This window comes from Engraulis encrasicolus, chromosome 9 (genome assembly GCF_034702125.1).
Source record: "Engraulis encrasicolus isolate BLACKSEA-1 chromosome 9, IST_EnEncr_1.0, whole genome shotgun sequence".
NCBI lineage: Eukaryota > Metazoa > Chordata > Actinopteri > Clupeiformes > Engraulidae > Engraulis > Engraulis encrasicolus.
Window position 1 is genome coordinate 52,750,186 of NC_085865.1, and position 20,503 is coordinate 52,770,688.

Here is a 20,503-nt window from a genome sequence, read left to right on the forward strand (position 1 = left end):
AGTAAGGTTGTAAGCAAACCACGAACCTGTTTCAGAGTAGGATTTGGGATTTCTGACCTAATTAATGAAGAGACACCGCTAGCAAAGTTAACTATCGGTCACGGCAGGAGTGTTTTGACTAGCAGCTGATGGACGTGATTTTGTTAAGCTACTGAAGATATAAACCAAACGTTAATGTTACACAATGCTGTGGTAGCTTTGAAGATGAACAGCCATCACGTTGTGTGATTTCGTTTTCTTCTAGCAAGTTTGAGTCAGGGCTCAAAAGATATGCGAGCTCAGCTTACCATGGTGCTGGTTACAATGCCTATCGATAGAAGAGCCCATAACAGCTGTGATGCATTGGATGACCGTTCAGAAAATAAATACTTATATTCACAATACTATGAATGCGTTTTTTATTTATTAGGAGTGAATAACTGCTGCGATTTGCAGTCACTGCATAAATCACGTTGATATCTCAGCATTGAAAGTTTATCTGTCCGACCTAGCAACTGTAACTAAAGAGGGCGGGGCTTAGCCAAAGGCGAATTGTGTGGTATTTACTTTCAGTTGAACTAAAACCTTGCGTTGCTATTATGTAACCAGTGATTCTTGCTCCACCGGAAACAGTTCCGACTGTACTGTGTCATTGTAGCCATCTTCTCATGCGTCTAACGGGACCGGCTAGCTTGTCTTGTCAGTGGTATGCTGAATATGTTGACCCTTATTTCAAACGCGTTTAAAGGAGCCGCCAGCAAAAATGTAGGTGCATTTCATGCTCATTCATCATTTACAGTGTATAGTGTAGTCTATACTATGGCCAATGATGTTTATTTTGAATGATGACCTGTCAAAAAGGCCTGGCACAACCCTGTGGTTGCCAAGATATCCATCGGAGGTGCGTCCAATACGCACAGTACAGATAGTTAATCATGCGAACAGATGAAGACAACAATCTGGGATTGTGATTTCCATTAATAGTATCATTACTCATCGTTCAGTTATGAGTTGTTGTCCGGCTGTTGGTGATAATTGTGCGCTAACGCTGTGCGTATTCACCTGGATAACTAGAATCGCGCGTCCAAGCTACAATGCCAAATTGTGCGTCATTTAATAATAATGTCATTTAAGGTCATTTAAAAATAACTTTTTAAAGTAAACTTTTTTATCAACGCATTTCATTAGTCGAACTCGCTGATCTAAGTCATTGGAAAGACAGTTCTGTTCAAGACGTCTGTGGATAACAGGCGCGTTTCTATTTTCAGGGATAATCCTGATTGTCAGAGTGCCAACTCCCCCTGTGCAATCTGTGAATGAGTCTCCTGTGCCATTCACTGTGGAGTTCTCCTTGAAAACACAAAATGAATTAGGCTACACTCTGTTAACCCATTTCACTTCATAAGGATGTACTATACTTGGCAATCAGTTGTGTATTTTTTAAAGGCATATCTTTTTTCCCCTTCTGGTAGGGTGCCCAAACAGTGTCAGAGGTAAGAAGTGCATGCTTCTCAGCTTGTGTGAGGATCTGCACTATGTTTCAATGAGTTGTGTGTGGTCTGTATCAGTGATTAGTATCACCTTGTCCCCAAATGTCAAAGCACAACAAAAATTAGAAACAGATTGGTGTCGCCACTTTGAAACTGCAGATATTGGGGCTATTCCAAGAACATGGTTTTGTGAGAAACCTGGCTCAGTTAACCTACAGATAGTGGTAAACCTACAAATAGATAGCCCCCTGTATGCATTATTATCTGGAGAAAATGATAACTTGGGGCTCGTTTATTTGCTTATTTACCACTGCCTCCAGGTCAACAACCCGAACTGCCCCCTTAATTGGCCTACTTACAATGTTTTTTTTTCTCACACATGCAAATAAAATGCTTGCACAAAGTGCATGTGCGAGGTAAACTAGTGTGTAACTTAAAGGTGCACAGTGTAATATGTTTAGTAGTTCATCTCCAGAATTCAGGCTGCCCATTCACAAATGTTACCTTTTTAACAAATACTTACCACCACCATTAAGTATTCATTATGACAGGGAAAATTGCATTTTACATTGAAAGGGGATCTTCTCCATGGTCTGCCATTTTGAATTTCCAGAAATGGGAAATTTTAGCTGAAAAACGTACCGTCCTTTGGTCATACTGGTGAATATTGGTTTATTATTGATCAATATTCATGAAAAGATCAAATTTGGCAATAGGCAGCACAGTTTCAATGAGCAGCATAGTTGCAATATCTGCTCTGGCCACAATCTTACACAGTGCACCTTTAAACTTTTAGTGATGATGTGAGACCGATCTCTGATATGTTTCCTAGAAGGCACCTCACACTTAAGTACTACTTCTTTGGGTTAAGTACTACTTAAGAGTTTTTGGGAGATGCTAACCGCCTTCTTAGAAAACCTCCATGGACTGAAAGAACTTAGGTCCTTCCTGGACTTAACAACAATAACTACAACAACAATAAGTTATAAGCAACATAGCCGATAGCTGTTTGGTGGTGTATGTGTTTTCTGAAGATAGCCGCACATCTACAGAGTTCCTTTCTACACTGGTTACCTCTGACATTGCTTGAATTCAGGCCTGGATGGGTAATCTGGCATACAGGGCATTTCCTGGTGGTCTGACCGTCCTCAGGGGTCGATGCCATTGAGGTTATTTTTGGAATTCCTTTGATTGGCCCACAATAGAGAGGGACGTGCAAAAATGCCTGTACTTACCTGAATTGGTGATGCTGTGTCTATTAGTAGAGATCACAACCTGCTACGGCAACCTACGGTAGGGCAGTCATGAGTAAGCAGTTAGGGTGTCAGACTTGTAGCCCAAGGGTTGCCAGTTTGACTCCCGACCCACCAGATTGGTGGGGGGAGTAATTAACCAGTGCTCTCCCCCATCCTCCTCCATGAATGAGGTACCCAGAGCATGGTACCGTCCTGCCACCCTGCTATGTTGGCGCAGGGGTGAGGCATAAATGCGCTTTCGTTGTGTGCAGTGAGCACTGTGTGCTGTGGAGCGCTGTGTCACAATGACAATGGGAGTTTCCCTGGCTTTTATTGCTAAGATTTCAGGAAGGTCACTCACCTGTTGCTTGACCTGAAATCATAACTTTTATTGGAGTGGACTGAATATGTGGTACATAATGAATACCACATCAACATGCTTTTTTTCAATCTCTGTACTTGCAACCCTATTTCGTCTGCTTTTTCATTCTTAGGTTTTAAAATACTTAATTTACTTGCATCAGGAAGCCACTTTGAAACTGCAGACATTGTCTGTGTCTCTGGGAGACTTGGGATGCGTGGTGGCTGATTTCTTCATTGATATTCTAGGTCCTTTCCAGTGTTCTCCTCTCCCCTGGTTAGCTGGGCTGGTGGTATCATATTGGATTGGTGGTTGGCCACCTACCATACAGTAGTCTACATGAGCCTCAATGGGCTGGTGCGGGCTCCTTTCGTCCAAGCAGATAGCTATTCTCCAGCTACTGAGTATGCAGACCTCACCAGCACCTCAGCACCTCACCAGCACCTCACCAGCACCAGCCATCCTCTCCATCCCAACACCCCACTGACTCACTCAGTCCCAGAGGATGTAGATGAGACATAAGTTGGATATGATGGTGAACATTTCTCAACTGGTTTTGTTTAGTCAACTGGACTTAAGCTTTAGGAAGTTTTTTTGGAGTTATACGATTTTTTTTCAGATTCTGAAATGTCCTCAAGCTAGGAAAAAACAAGTCCAGTTGCCTAAAACTAAACTGTTCAGACTAAGATGACCTGGGTGTCTGAGAATCTTCACAGGCAGGATAGTCCAGTGAGTTTTCCGCGGAGTATGTGTGAGCCTAGAGACTATGGAACCACATGTATTGTTGTTTTATAATATTATTGTTACTACTATATTATGGCGTATATTCCACAATTGTTACATCTCAGAAAATCAGACTTTTCCCAAAAGGTATAGTTGTTGTCATCGAATAGTGTCTTTCATGTTTCAAGTTCATTTAGCCATTTGAACAGTATATAAATAAAGTTGTAAGGAATGCATTGTGGCAAGGTGTGGCCACCAATTCAACAATTCAACCAGACAAAAAACCAAGGGGGGACATGTCAGAAAACCAAGGGGCACAAAAATAACGGAGAATGACAAGATAAAAAAACATTGAAAAGTGCATTAGTTGTACAGAAAACGGCTGCAGTTTTATTGTGTACTTGTATTGTGCAATATATGTAAGTAGGAAGGCCAGGTAGAGGAGTAACTGTAATGTGCTAGTGCATATTCAAGTGGCAGAGGCTTGTGGATAGGTACCGTCCCTAAACCGTGTGGTATTGCATGGGATGCTGCCGCGGTACCTTCTCTGTGATGGTTGGAGTATGAATAGATGGTGATAGGTGAATGGGGTCAGAGGTTATGTTCTTGGCTTTCCTAGTAATTCTGGTGTTTTAATGTGAGGCTAAGATGGGAAGGCTGTGGTCAATGATTTTATAGGCCCTACGTGCCACCTTCTACAGCTGTTACTTATCTTGGCTGGTGGTGCTGTCATACCAGACCAGAATGGTGAGCGCACTTTCAATTGTAGTGAATCATGCCTGCTTAACTGACCCTTTCGAAGGAAGTCTAGTCTAGAGCTTTTGAAATGATGAGACTGGTGTTCAGTTTACAGTTCTTGGGATTATACTTTCATTTATCATTGACTTTTACTAAGTCTCATTAGTCTTTGACTTTGATTCATCTTGCACTTTAGCGGCCGCTTGCCATTTAATTCCTTTTTAAATGGCCGCTTGACACTTAATCGTTATGTACAGGCAACTGTTAAATGGCAATCAAAAAAGTTTTAATAAAACCATCACCACTGAGGGGCTTTAAAGGGATCATGTGCAGCAGCAGGGGCGCTGCCAGAAATGCTGGGCCCCATGAAAGATTCGAATTTTGGACCCCCTTAAGGGCCCTTCTCAGTGCTTGGGCTCCCTTGAGGGCCCCATATCAGTGCTTGGGCCCTTAGAATCTGTATCACTTCCCCCCCTAGCGGCTCCCATGTGCAGCAGTGTTTCTCAACCTTTTTTTGAACAACATATTCTGAGGGTTGTTGTATTCCATGCAGTTTGTGTGATTTGTAGAGCCAGAAAAGAGCTTTCAAATATCACCACAGACATCTTTTTGTGACTTACACTGACTGATATAATCAAGGCTAAATGTATAGTGTCCTTAGCCTGAGAACTCCCATACTGCCTTTAGTTCTACACAATCGTTTCGATCTGAAAGACACAATCTCACTTGTGATTAGGTCTGGTGTTAACCAGGCAATAGTGTCCTACCCTCATATGTAAACCTTTGCTAGTCTATTTCTCCCTTAATATTGGTGTCAGATTCACACAAATGCAGTTCTGGGGTGCTACCTTGGTACTAAACAGGCACACCAAGTATGATTGAAATCTGTGTCGGCCGGGTCCCAAAGTGTCTGATTTCACGTGAAATGACCCTATTATATTCCCTGTCTGTTTCGTTACTTCTTGTGTGATTTGTTGTCACTGCATATATTTGCCATTCATAAAAAAATTGCGACAATGTCTGAACATATTCCTGAACTATTAGTGTTTTATAATCCTTTCATATTTATATCCATATCCATAGTTATGTCTTTTATATCATATTTATATTAATAATATTATTTTTTATTTTAATTTTTAAATAAACTTTTATTCCTATTTCAGGGTGCGAAGGCGGTTGTGTCTACGCGCTCCTATGCTGACTTCACACCACAGGCCACCTTTGACATAAAGGTAATGGCGGATGATTGATGGCCTGTTCCAAAGTGCAGTGAACTGCACTAATTATAACTTGAACCACATTAGCATTGTTTCTTCATGGTGTATTCTGATAAAGCACTGACCTACCAAACAACTGAGTATGTATTATGTGGGTCAATGATGTTTTCGTAGTAGCACATGTCTGGGTGGTGCCACTTCAGCTAACGCCACTATTGTATGGATGAAAAAAAAGTTTTTTTGTCCGCTTCGTGTCGTGGCCTCATCACTACCTAGGTGTGCATTATTTTTCCTGTTATACGCACACTGTGTGGTCAATTATCCCTTACTTAATTTATGGGCATTAGCTATGGTTCTACCATCTAACGTCTGAACCCAAAAAAAACCCATCATTGACTCATATATGTATCGTACACACCAACATATATTCACAAGGACAGTAGGGTACTGTATGCATCTGTTGAAAATAGGACATAGGGATATTATGGCTGACGGAATAAAACAAAATGTTCAGTTTTGAATGCAATAAAGCCCTCTGTGCACACATACAGTATGGCAATGCCAACCAGTACAGTAACAAGATTACAGCCATCGATTTCCCACCATGTAAGTTATTTGTGTATCTAAGTAAGGCTTAACATGCTAGCCTATGTCAGGTCATTTATTTCAGGGCATAGTGGTGATTTCATTTCAAACTTCAGGCTGCTTGCCCTTATGATTATTTATTGATGTGTTTTGCACTGTTCTGCTCTCTCTCTCTCTCTCTCTCTCTCTCTCTCTCTCTCTCTCTCTCTCTCTCTCTCTCTCTCTGTTAGAAATGTGATCTCCACCGTCTGGATCATGGTCCTCCTCAGCAGTCGGTGATGACGCGTGAGCAGGGCCTGAAGTACTACCGTAGCATGCAGACCATGCGGCGCATGGAGCTGAAGGCAGACCAGCTCTACAAGCAGAAGATCATACGCGGCTTCTGCCACCTGTACGATGGACAGGTGAGACCAAAGATGCGAGGCGAGATACGTATATACAGGAATGAAATATAATGAAACGTAATCATACTGACACCCCAGCCAGAGATAGTAAAAAGATGGACTCTTCCTGTACTCTTCCTACCCCAACAGCTCCAGATTCTCTGTCAGAAGCATCTAACTTAGACGTACATAGAATCTTCGTTTGGAATGCTGTTAACGCCCGATTTACTAACACTAGGAATGCCCAATCAGCGCTGGTGCACTGAGGCACCTGTCTTTGTATTTGGGCTTGCATGCCCATAGGGACCCGGGTTCGAGTCCAACCTGGGTGATTTCTCAGTCCAATTGGGTTACACACACAGCCCGCTAAAATCAGCAGTGCCTTTTTTCTGTTTTATTAACCCGTTAAGACACAGTGTTATAAATTTGCTGTTACCAGAATGGCAATGACCAAGTCATAGTGCATTACTAAAGGCTCTGTGTTGTGTCATAGTAGTGTAGTACTATGGTAGTAAACTTTTCAATGACTATTACAGAGCGTTCCACTAGTGCATTATGGGGCTATGGCAAAAACATAGTGGTCGTATTTACAGAGTAGGCATGTCCAGTAGAGTGTGGAGTCCTTTTACACACATCCTGGCTCCCTGGCATCCCAACGAGATTGTAGCTGCCTTCACTGTGTGTGTAGGGACGATGTGTACACAGCCCTAAGGGGTAATTGTGTACCACTCCTTGATCTTTTTCCTGCCTGTTTACTTTTGTCGGGGAGGGTCCTCTACATGGGTGGAGCACTGTGTACAGGACAAGTCTGTGCATATTTGTGTCACCATTCTGCTCTCTCAAACACTTTGTCAGTTTGTATGCCCATTTCAGCCTTTGGCTTTCTTTCCTTTCTTCCTGTCATGGATAACTTATTTTCCATGCTTTGAAATGGTATCTCTTCAGTGTAAATGGTTGGATTGTTCACGTCCATATCGAAACTACACTGATCTGTGTTAAAAGACGCAACTGTATATGCTTAATGTCCAAACAAATCATGCTACCAGACTGGTGACTTTGTGCTTGTGTTCAGTCTTACACCACTGCCATCACTAAAAACATCTGCCAGATGGTATTAATGCTATTGATGCTATTAATTTCACATATTTTAAAGATTAAATCTAACACACATAACCATTTCTTTACATTAACTTGTAATGAATGGTAAATGGGAAATCGATTGCATTCCTCCTTCGAGACCTGAAAGCGATTTGCATTGTATACACACTCTCATACACACTCCAGTGGCAGTGGCTGCCATGCAGGGTACCACTCTGCCACCAGGAGCACTTTGTACATTTGTGGCTACATCAATGGGGTTAGGCAGAGTGGGGCTTACACTTGCAAACTTCTGGTTGGCGATCAGGCTCTGCTGCCTCCTGAGCCACCACGGCCCCTATGACATATGACATGATATGTACAGTACCATGAGAAAGTTTGGGCACCCTTTTGGAAAATCATTACATCGGTTTATTTCTCGTTGAGCTTTTAGAGTAGCAACTTCATTTTAACATATGTTAAACTGTAGGGAAAGAGAAACATTTCAGCAGTGGAAGAATTTTCATAGATGTTACAGAAATAATTTTATGTGGATTTAAACAAAAATAGGCGTGTGCATAAATATGGGCACCCCAAAGAAGGTATACCATTAATATGAAGTAGAGCTCACCTTTGCAGCACAAATGGGTTTTAATGACTTTGGAATCCCTTCAGTCACCAAGACAGACATGATTGGTCATTAAAATGTAATTTATCATACAAAATAGCAGATGAGGCTTGTCCTAAGTTCTGTCTTGGAGAGTGGAATATGGTGGGCTCTGAACAAACTGTAGTTTGTTGAAAAATAGTTAAAGGGGCATGGCTAAATGATGGTAAGAATGGTAACAGGCACACTACAGAACACCTCCATAGAATTACAAGACCATAGCTGCTGATAGTGCAGACTTAGACATGGGTCGATCCACGTATACTTTTCACAAGGCAAAAGCTCATTGGATGGGTGACGAATAAAAAGGCTTTCCTGTGTATCCATCAGAAATAAGTTGTTAAACTTGTGCAGAAAGCTTATCTGGACAAGCTAAAATCATTTTGGGAAATCATAGTGTGGTCAGATGAGACTGAGCTAGAGTTATTTGACCTTAACAATGGGAGGTGGACATGGCAAAAAAATCACCCATACATTTTATGACCTCTGGTCTAAAACACACCCTACTATAGGTCTGCGTGGATAGTATACACACTGTAAAACTTATTACAGTTAAGGGCCTCACTAATTCTTTTCAAATAGCATATTTTTCAAAAGAATGTTCAAGTGTTCAAGAGCTGAGCAGAGTTTGGACTTTCCAACAGGACAGTGTTTGCACTGCACTGATCAAAATTCAACAATGAGTTAATGCAAAACAACAAGTACAATGTCTTGAAATGGTCATACCAATCTTGAGATACCACCATCATTGAAAAAGAATGAATTTATTTGAACCAGGATGTCTAAAGAAGACAGATGAGTAACCTGACTGAATTAGAGGGGTTCTGGATAGAATAATTGGCAACTATTCAGTAGCACCAGGCAGTTGGAACTTGTCTTCTTGTATAGCAAGTATCCAAAGGCCATTAGATCAGCAAAGGTGAGCTCTACTTCATATTAAAGGTATACCTTCTTTGGGGTGCCCATATTTATGCACACGCATATTTTTGTTTAAATCCACATACAATTCTTTCTATAACACCTATGAAAATTCTTCCACTGCTGAAATGTTTCTCTTTCCCTATGGTATAACAAATGTTAAAAGGAAGTTGCTACTTTAAAAGCTCAACGAGAAATAAACCGATGTAATGATTTTCCAAAAGGGTGCCCAAACTTTCTCATGGCACTGTAATAACATGTAAGACAGTATGCATTGCATATGACACACTGGAGATGGAGGAATGTGGAACCATGTCTGTGCAAGAAAAGATGCATCATGAATAGTTTCGTTTAATTGTACAGTGCATAGTGTGTAGTGCATTAAGTGCATAGTGTGTACTTTCACATCACACCGAAGCCATAATACATAAAAGTCTTGGATCATACTGTGTGTGTGTGTGTGTTTCTGTGTGCGTTTCTGTGTGTGTTTCTGTGTGTGTGTGTGTGTGTGTGTGTGTGTGTGTGTGTGTGTGTGTGTGTGTGTGTGTGTGTGTGTGTGTGTGCGTGTCTGTGTGTGTGTGTGTGTGTGTGTGTGTGTGTGTGTGTGTGTGTGTGTGTGTGTGTGTGTGTGTGTGTGTGTGTGTGTGTGTGTGTGTGTGTGTGTGTCTGTGTCTGTGTGTGTCTGTGTCTGTGTCTTATGTGTCTTGTGTCTTGCGTCATGTAAACAGGAAGCGTGTGCTGTGGGCATCGAGGGTGGCGTCACCCCAGAGGACCACCTGATCACTGCCTACCGTGCCCATGGATACACCCTGACCAGGGGCATCCCCGTCAAGGAGATCCTGGCCGAACTCACAGGTGTGTTTGGGACAACAGGACATGTAGTAGATATAGAAGTAGCAGCAGCAGTAGTAGTAGTAGTAAGTAATTATTATAGTAGTAGTTTTTCTTTCTTTGTCACAAATTGTGCACTTTCATTGACGTGGTAGCACATACACACACACGCACACACAGACACACACACACACAGTCACGGAGGCACGCATACTCACACACACACACACACACACACACACACACACACACACACACACACACACACACACACACACACACACACACACACACACACACACACACACACAAACAAAAAACAGACTATCTGACTATCTAACAATCCAAATGTTGAAGCTGCGGTTAAGTTGCAGTATGTTCAGCTGAAGAGCCATGGACACCAGTGCAAGGGAGAGCAAGGAGAGGGTGAGCGAAAGAGAGCTGAGAGAGACGAGAGGATGGGGCGAAGCCACAGGTACAGAGAAAATAGAACAATTCACTGACATAGCCACAGGTGACCTAGGTCTGTGGATTGCTCTGTTTTCTTTGTAGATCTGTGGCTTTGCTCCATCCTCTCGTCTCTCTCTCACTCGCCCCCTTCTCCCTCTCTCATGCACTGGTCTGTTCACGGCTCTTCGGCTGAACATATTGCAAGTTTACCGCAGCTTCAAAATTTGGGTCAGATTGTTCCACTAAGCAATAGACAGTGAAAAAATCCGACCCAAATGTTGATGTGACTGCTCATGCCATCACTCACAAGCTCTCTGCATGGCATGCATCGAGATAAACAATGTGCAGAATTTGTGAAGAATGTTTTGTTTAAGCTCCAGTTAGTTTGCAAACGTCGGAGGGAATTCAGTAGCTAAAATAATGCTAAGGGCTTACCATTGGCAGACCAGTAGATTCAGCAAAGAGTAGAATGTCTTCGTGAAAAATTCTCAGAGTGAAATACACAATGTGAATTATGGATACGCAAATTATATATACATTCACTCTTCCTACTAGGATTGCAAAGACAGTGTGCATTGAATCCTTGAATTAGTGAAATTCTGCAACACAAACAAAAATGATTGTGCCATGCTCCGTTCAAAGCCCTATATGTTTTTTCTATACCACTCTGCACTGTAGACACCATCTTAATCTACAGAAAATGACGAGTCAAATGATACCAAATATGCTTTCGCTTTATTTACTTCCACATTTGACCCTTTTTTAGGATAATTCACTCAGACGTTATGTGTATTTGCTCCTCAGGGCGTAGAGGGGGCGTGGCTAAAGGCAAGGGGGGTTCCATGCACATGTACGCCAAGAACTTCTATGGAGGCAATGGGATCGTCGGAGCCCAGGTACGGTACAATCACAGAGGAAAGAATTAATTAAAAGAGCAGCAACTTCATTTCATTTTGGTAAGGCCTGTGGGAACCAGCCACTGGGATTTTAGTCCCTTAGCCTGACCCCATTTGTCCTCTGTTATAACCTTCTGGTCACCAAAATGATAATGACCTAATCTTAATCTCTTAATGCAGTTATGGAAGTCGACTCTTTGCTGAAAACACTCAATTGCACCATGATGATAATGACATAATCTTAATCTGTTGCTTAAAGCTCTCTGCCTTGTTATAGCAATATTTTCATGGTGCAATTGAGTGTTTTCAGCAAAGAGTCGACTTCCATATCTGCATTAAGAGGCTATCTATGAGTGTTCCAAGTCAATACAGAAGTCTTTACAAGTGCTCTTGGGTGCTGACGGCAAATGCCCCATTGCGGCAACCCGACCACCATTCTGGTAACACCAGATTTATAACAGGGTCCGTGTCTCTGCCAAAAATTTGCTGTGGGGAATGAGCACTCAAATCAGCTACCTCATGAAGTTGTCAGTGTTAGAAGGAGAACATGGCAAGTTTTCTATTGTCTAAACCTGGGAGTGGCATCAGTGCAGTACGTTAACAATGTCTACACAGTAAATGATGCATTGGTTTAAAAAATATATATATTTTTAGGGCTTTTTGTGCCTTCATTGTTGACAGTACAATGGAGGAGAGACAGGAAATGAGTGGGGAGGCAGAGACGGGGAAGGATCGGCAAATGACCCATGGCGGAATAGAACCCAGGTTGCCAGCGTAGTAACCCTGTGCCCAACCGTTTGGCCACGGCAGGAGGCCTAAATGATGCATTGTTGATTTAACACTTACAGAGTAAGATTAATTAAAAGAGTGTTAAAGAGTTGAAATATGATTGCAGAACGTACCGTCTAGGTACACTTGCATCATTAACGATGAGCACAATGTCCAGCTAGCTGCTACACTTCAAGACTCACCTTTTCTTATTTTAGAGACTGTTGTTTTCTCATTATAATCACACTGTAATTTGTTGTGATATTTTGGCCTGCACACCCACGCCTTGGCATTTCAAGCCGTTTAATTAGTGTTGGGACTGTAACAGCATGTCTGGGTGGCAAGCGTGGGCTTTAAACAAAAATAAAAAAATCTGTTTTTAAGTATGTATATTTTTGGGCTTTTTGCCTTTATTGTGCTAAGAAAGTGAACATTGGGACAGGAAACAACAGGGCGAGAGGGAAAGGAAGAGTTGGGAAATGACCCAGGTTGGATTCGAACCCAGGTCCCCATGGGAATGTACAATTTACCAGTGGTGGCAGGAGTAAAAGTAAATGTATGGTGTAAATACACTAGCACATTACATAACGGTTACACCAGTTAGTCCATTGTACCTAATGAGGGGGCTAGATATTGTTGTTACTGAAAAAAGCTAAAAACCTAGAGAAAACCCAGAAATTTGATTCAACCAGCGCATAATCAGGTACATTGCTCTAATCTATGGTAACTGTAGACCAGTTTGTCAGTGAAGTTACAAAGGAAAATATGGCAGGTTTTATTTTTTATTACTTCTACTTTTACTTTGGACACCTCTGACTATCACCATTCTTGGTAGGGTGTACTAGTGCAGTGTGCCACAGCATCCCCATTTATTCCTCCTTACCTGCAAAACAGGTTCCTCTGGGCGCGGGGGTGGCCTTGGCATGCCAGTACCAGGGCAACAACCAGGTGTGTGTCTCTCTCTATGGAGACGGAGCCGCCAACCAGGTGAGTCCCTCTGAAGTGTACAAGGGTCAATGATGTTTTAGTAGTAGCACATGTCAGGGCTAATGCCACTATTGTGTGGATACATTTTGTTTTTGTTTTTAGTGCCTTGCCACAGAAGCATATTCATTATCATACCATAATTTCCAATTGCTGATTAATTTATGGGCATTAGCTGTGGTTGTACCACTTTAAGTCTGAGCCCCCAAAAAATCTTGTTGTTGACCCACCAACCTACAGACACAAAGTACACAACATTGGTATGCTCCCGTAGAAAAAATGAATAAATTGTTGTGTGTTGGGTGTTCATCATTCAACAGTCTCTCGTTTTGTCTCTGGTGGTTGACTTTCCTGATTTAGTCTGGCATCCACATCATTCAGGGATATGACAGACCAAAAGAGCAAGAAAACATACAGAGCACAGTATTGTTTGTCTCAGTTGTCTAGTCTATGGTGATAGGAGTTTTACACAGGAATTTTCAGGTTGGAAAACCTGCAATTCCTGATTCATCAAGAAAAATGCCTTGTGATTATGGTCTTACCTTGCTATTACAGTATTACTATCCTCATGACAGGGTCAGTTAAAAAAAAGAAAATGTTTTATTCATGTGTTCATAATTATTAGTAATGCTATTAGTATTTATTTTATTACTGTTATCCTCATCACATGTTTTATAATGACTAGGAGTGTGATTATCTTACTATTATGATTATTATTAATCTTAATATCATTATTGTTTTTATTGCCTCATTACTACCTTGTTTTGGTCATGACAGGGTCAGGTGTTTGAGGCCTTCAACATGGCGGCGCTGTGGAAACTGCCGTGCATCTTCATCTGTGAGAACAACCAGTACGGCATGGGCACCTCTGTGGAGCGCGCATCCGCCAGCACCGAGTACTACAAGAGGGGCGACTATATCCCTGGCTTACGGGTAACAGTACATTACAACACATTACATTACACTGCATTACCATACACTACACTTATACCAAGCACCAAGTACTACAAGAGGGGCGACTACATCCCTGGCTTACGGGTAACAGTACATTACAACACATTACAATACACCACACTTACACCAAGCAACATTACAACACATTACAATACACCACACTTACACCAAGCACAGAGTACTACAAGAGGGGCGACTACATCCCTGGCTTACGGGTAACAGTACATTACAACACATTACATTACACTGCATTACCATACACCACACTGTCACCACGCACAGAGTGCTACAAGAGGGGCAACTACACCCTGGTCACACAGGGAGAGAACTCTAGCCTCCAGAGGCGTCCGTGCACGAGATATTTTTCAAGTCCATCAAGGCCAACCAAGCTCAACCGCCTACATATCTCTGATGGCACTGATGACGCATTATATGTCACGACTAACGACAGGCCTGAGCAAGAAAGTTGGCAGTGCTACCTACCGGTACTTTTCAAGTAGCGATTGCACCCCAAGATACTAAGGCTGACTTGACTTCTTTATTCAGTCTGCTCACGTATGTAATGTTTTGAATGCAGAGGTTAAGTGAAGTTATGCATAGTTTTTAAAAAAATCAGTTTTAATTCACCATTTGTGCACTGTGCACCGAGATGTGTAATATGCTGTGTGCCCGTGTGACTGACTTTCCTTTTTCAAGAAAAACAAGTGTCATTTCACAGTGTTCATCAATTAATGTGATTGCACAATACTACTGGGAGTGTGGATCATTTGATTTAGTCCTTGCAATGTATTTAATCCCTTCTAAGTCACCACCGCCACTATAGTCATTCACAAAGAAAAGAAAGTAACCAGCACCAGCACCAGCTCAGAGAAGTCTAGATGGAGTGAGTGTATCATGAATGAATCACACTGATGACTAGTGCATGACTCCTGTTTGTGACTGTGCATGTGCGTAGGTGGATGGCATGGACGTTCTGTGTGTGAGAGAGGCAACCAAGTTTGCAGCTGACCACTGCAGAGCCGGAAAGGTGAGTGTTGTAGACTTTTCGCTTCAACTTCAATGTGTGTGTGTGCGGTTTAAGAAATTAAAAATCTAAAAGTTTACAATTAATGTCCCTGGTTAATTTGTGTGAACAGTTGAGAGTAGCCTTGAGTTTGGTTAAAGCGTTTTAAATTCCAACTAAGAAGCTGTTTACATCTATGTAGATATTTTGAAAACGCATTGGTTTTGGCCTTTAGAACATTTTAGGAAGTGCATTTCAAAAACCTGTTTTTCTTTTTATCCACTAGTCTTGTTTACATGTAAATCGTTAAAAAAAAAATCCGCATTTTAAAATATCCTGATGTGTGTAAACAGCGCCTAAATGTTTTGCACACAAAAAATCCTACCACCACCAGGTGCATATTAGTATTTTGTAGAGGGGTTCTCTTTGTGTTTACTTGATCAAAATAAAGTTAAGAATTGAATTTCCTTTGCTTTCACAAATAATCCCAATGTGTGATTGTACATCTTCTCAGCACTGGTTTCACTACATTTTCCATTTCACAGTATAGCACATGTGTACTGTTGCATTGTGGGACTTGCAGTGATTCCCATGCATACTGTACTTCCTACTCCAGGGTCCCATCCTCATGGAACTACAGACTTATCGTTACCATGGACACAGTATGAGTGACCCAGGGGTCAGGTGAGAAGTAGGAAGTAGTAGACTCCACCCCCCTGTGGTTTGTGTCCCTCACGCTTTACAAAATGGATGCTTTTTAGGAACTAGACATGCTGTCATTTTCCTGTCATGCTTTAAGACTTGAGGAAATAGACACACTTTCCTTTATCCCTCATATGTTCAGAGAAGGTTATGCAACTATGTGGCTCATTGAAACTGTGCTGCCTATTGCCAAATTCCATCTTTTCATGAATATTTACTAAGTAATAAACTAATATTTACTAGAATGACCAAAGTACAGTACGTTTTGCGGTTAAAAATGTCTATTTCTGGAAATTCATAATGGCAGACATGGAGAAGATACCCCTTCTCATGTACAATATAATATTTTCCCAGTCATAATGATGAGTACTTACAATTTGATGGTGGTGGCAGGTATTCATGAAAAAAGAAACATTTGTGAATGGGCAGCATGAATTCTGGAAATAAACTACTAAAATATTACACAGTGCACCTTTAAAAAATAGACCTACTACCCTTTACCCCTCGCGCTTTATACAGCATAGAGGTGCCTCCCTTCATCTTGGACTCTACCATGCTGTTTCATCTCCAAAAACTTCATCTGCCTCACTGCTTTTCTCCCCCTCCCACTACCACAGCTGTGCACTTTGTTTACATATCTTGTTCACCGTGCTGACACTGTGCTATGTGCTATGTGCTGTGTAGCTATCGCACCCGTGAGGAGATCCAGGAGGTCCGCAGCAAGAGTGACCCCATCTCCATGCTGAAGGATCGCCTCCTCAGCAACAACATGGCCAGCGTGGAGGAGTTCAAGGTGCGCGGGAAGATGTATCAACAGAAAGATGTATCAACAGAAAAATCCCAAAATCTCCCAAAATCCCAGTTAAAACTCCCAAAATAATATATATAAGATTATACTCAACAGTACTATGGCAAATGGTGATATTGTACTTAAAACAATACATGTTATTTTAATGGTTCACTATTACAGTGGATCTACCACATTAGGCACAGTGTAATAATCAGGGTAACAATATTTAATACCATGTAATACCAATGTAACACCATGTACCAATTTTGTACTTACATCTAGGGTTAGGGTTAGGGTTGGTACATGGTATTTCACTGGTATTACATAGTATTAAATAAATAGTAGGCCCAACGGCCACCAAGTTTTGACTAAAAACTGTTTCCTCTCATCCCTGCTATGTACAGGAGATGGACGTGGAAATCCGCAAGCAGATTGAGGATGCGGCCCAGTTCGCTACCTCTGACCCCGAGCCACCATTGGAGGAGCTGTGCAACCACATCTTCTCCAACGAGGAGCCCATCGAGGTGCGCGGAACCAACCCCTGGATGAAGCTCAAGTCCCGCAGCTAAGATGGCCGCCAAGAGCAGAGTGGAACGGGTCCCACTAGTTTGACGCCCTCTCGTGATTTCACATGGTAATCAAACATTTCAAACAAGCGATTTAAGGTTAGGGTTAGGTTTAGGGTTAAGGTTAGGGTTAGGGTTAAGGTTAGGGTTAGGGTTAGGTTTAGGGTTAAGGTTAGGGTTCGGGTTAGGTTTAGGGTCGTATGACGTAAGCGGTAAGTCACGAAAGGGCGTCGAACTAGTGAGTCCCGAGTGGAACAGGCAGGGCTCCACTAACGAACACTGCATTTAGAACCCAATGGGCGGGAGGTCTAGACTCTAAGGTTATTTGTCAGTTATGTCACTAAAGCGTAACCATAACTACAACACAAGAACAGAACTAGGAGAAGAGACAAAAATGGGAACTCATCTAAAACCGTGCTACTAAAAAACTGATCTTAGAATGTTTAATCTGTCTTTAACATGTTCTCAAGGATAAACATTAGGTTTCTATCATGTCAGATCGTGGCTGACACAGAACGTAACAAAAAACCTTGGACTCTAAAGTCCCGCCCGTCCAGATGAAATGCAGGTGAGTCCTGTCCTTTCATGGCATCACAACTACCACACCCACAGTAGCAGCAACCAAGTCTTTACTTAAAACACCTTAGACCCCATGCCACTAAAACATGACCTTTGACCTTGAGCATGGGGCCCCACCTTACTTGTAACCCGCTTTACATTCCCTTGATAAGCGCACAAAGTTTTGTAGAAGAAAGGACCAAACCTGTGAAAATATCTTTTGCAGGTTATTATTTATGATAGTATATTCCAGTGTGCTGTGTGTGTAACTGGCCATACATCAGTGGCACTATAATGGACCCTAAAAGTATCTGCTGTGTGTCCTTATGGTATGACATATAGGTGTTTTAGCACAAATTGCACTTTGTACTGGGAGATTAGACGGTGAAATATCTACTTGAATGCTGACAGTGTTGTTACAGCCCGTTTTTTTTTTGTATGGCGTTACACCCCCCCCCCCCCCCAATTGCGCTCTAATTATACTGAGCTGAGCCAATACACCCCCACCCCCCTTCCCCAGGTGAATATTGCCAGCCAACTAACCCATTTCATGCAGAGCAGTAGTGGCTGGAAGTGATGGTGTTCTTCTGCTTTGGCTCTGGTGGATTGCAGTGTGTCATCTTACACTGACATGTCTGTTAGTTTGATGTGTTTTTTGTTTGTTTTGGGCAGCAGCATAACTGAACAGAGGCGGTAGTTGCCACCCTAAATTCATCATGAAAGCACCCAGTACATTTATTGTGCTGTTGGAAAGTGGTTCGTCACGGTTGTTTGGTCAGACAGCCAAACTCACTGTGAGTCATGAAAGTGTATGGAGAGGAAAAAAGGAGCCGACAAATGACTGCTGAGATGAATTCAGGAAGCCGACCTTCACCTGAAACGCTACCTTGATAAGGGCAAGCATTAAGTTTTGTAGTACTTGTAGCAATGACCAGATGTGTGAAAATATGACCAATCTTAACAGATCATGCAATATATCATCTTTCATTGACCGTGTGTGTTAGGTTGATGTGTTGTGCTTGTGTGGACATAAGCGCCCCTGAGCACTGGTTGCCACCCCTTGTATTCACCATGAAATTAGCCAGTTTATTTATTGTGCTAGCAGTCGTTCTCAGCCTTTAAATGCCGCTTGGGCATCTTCATAAGGCTCCCAATGCCCCCTTGACCTCATCATAAGCCTGTCAATGCCCCCCCACCACCACCACCACTAAACAATAAAATAACAACTAAGCTCCGCCCCCTCTCAGCTTTATTTTTCCGAACGCCCCTCCTAGGCCTCCCTAATGCCCTCCGGGATGCTGTAGGGCCCCCGTTGGGAAAAACTATGCTAGAGAATGGTCTGACTCATGAGAGTGAGAGGACATGCTGAAAATGTTTGCTGAGTTCCATAGGGAAGTGGCAAGTCGCAGGGAGAGGCATCATGGTGGCTTGGTCAGACAGTCAAACTCACCGTGACTCATGAAACTGTGTGGACAGAAGAAAGGAGCCGACAAATTAGAGCCCAAATTAATATGAGAGTGAAATGCACTTTGTTGTCGGCAGACCTGGACCAAGCAGACGCCCACTAAGCAGCTCCAAAATATGTATTATATTTCATCAACGTGTGCGTCCATGGTAACCTTTTTTAAAAGGAGTTTTTTTGAAGTAACCAAAGAAAAAATTTCCCCCCAAAAATGTGACCTCCTCTGTGGGGGAGTTCATGATGTGAATGGCAACACTATGCTATTTAAAGCACAAAATGGCATTGTTTTAAACATGTGACAAAGACATTGTATGGTGTACATGTAATTATTACTCTTTGTTGTGTACCGAAATATACCATGGGCTGGCCTGCACTTACTCAGCCTCACCCACGTGACGTCACACCCACTTTGAATATGTAGTATGTCAGTAGCTAGAGAAAAACTGTAAAACGCACACATTTAAATTAGTTGTTTGGCAAACATGCACTAGAAACGTCCCATTCTCATTCCAATTCCATGACTGTCATACTCAAAGTGGTATTGCAATCTTAAAGGTCAGACTGAATTCTCTCACGATTCTTTCCCCAGGATTATGTGAAATAAAGACAAATCAATCTCCCTGTTTGCTTGGTTGTCTTTTCATCAGGATTCAGTAACTTTGATATGTTTGTTATTATGTAGACATATTGTACTGTAATTGCAAGAAGTAAGAGCAGCTCTTGACCCAGACTATGGCTTCCGAGACAAACTAAACAAAAATACTTAACTTTACTTTACTTTATTTCTTCAGTACATTGCACATTAATGAACATATACATACATGTACATATATGTAAATATGCCAGATTGTAGCCCAAGGGCCAATTTCCATCTGGTGTCCAACATAGGCAGGCTAGATGTTTACAAGCAATAGAATTTAAAATCCCAAACATTCATCCAATATCAAAGCAGACAGAAATAAAACCCACTACAGAAGCTGTTGGGCTCGAAGTCACTTTTTATACTCCATCTTAAAAGTAGGTCTACAATACAGCTAGAATAGCTGTTGGTAATGAACTTGTTAAAAATCAGGGCCTGGTGATGAAATCTTCATCTTCATCTGGGACAGAAAATGATTTAGTCCTTTGGAGTTGTGCAATAGTTTTTTTGTTGTTTTAGTGTTGTT

The 20,503-nt window shown here is 41.9% G+C and overlaps 1 protein-coding gene across 1 annotated transcript; it reads left to right on the top strand.

Moving 5' to 3' along the window:
* Positions 1 to 650: 650 nt before the first annotated feature.
* pdha1b (pyruvate dehydrogenase E1 subunit alpha 1b) lies at positions 651 to 18,305 on the top strand. The gene is made up of 12 exons (XM_063207385.1): positions 651 to 744; positions 1,452 to 1,472; positions 5,690 to 5,758; positions 6,559 to 6,732; positions 10,102 to 10,228; positions 11,459 to 11,550; positions 13,213 to 13,305; positions 14,080 to 14,235; positions 15,212 to 15,283; positions 15,876 to 15,943; positions 16,646 to 16,754; positions 17,156 to 18,305. Exons 1-12 carry the CDS (start codon positions 688 to 690, stop codon positions 17,318 to 17,320), a joined length of 1,203 nt encoding a protein of 400 aa, XP_063063455.1. The 5' UTR covers positions 651 to 687; the 3' UTR covers positions 17,321 to 18,305.
* The last annotated feature ends 2,198 nt before the right edge of the window (positions 18,306 to 20,503 follow it).

Bases quoted from the DNA above. Each gene is read 5' to 3' on its own strand.
- pdha1b (XM_063207385.1), top strand. From the start codon at position 688: ATGCTGAATATGTTGACCCTTATTTCAAACGCGTTTAAAGGAGCCGCC. The intron at 1,473-5,689 runs GTAAGAAGTGCA...TTCCTATTTCAG, and splicing joins GTGCCCAAACAGTGTCAGAG to GGTGCGAAGGCGGTTGTGTC. The intron at 15,944-16,645 runs GTGAGAAGTAGG...TGTGCTGTGTAG, and splicing joins ATGAGTGACCCAGGGGTCAG to CTATCGCACCCGTGAGGAGA.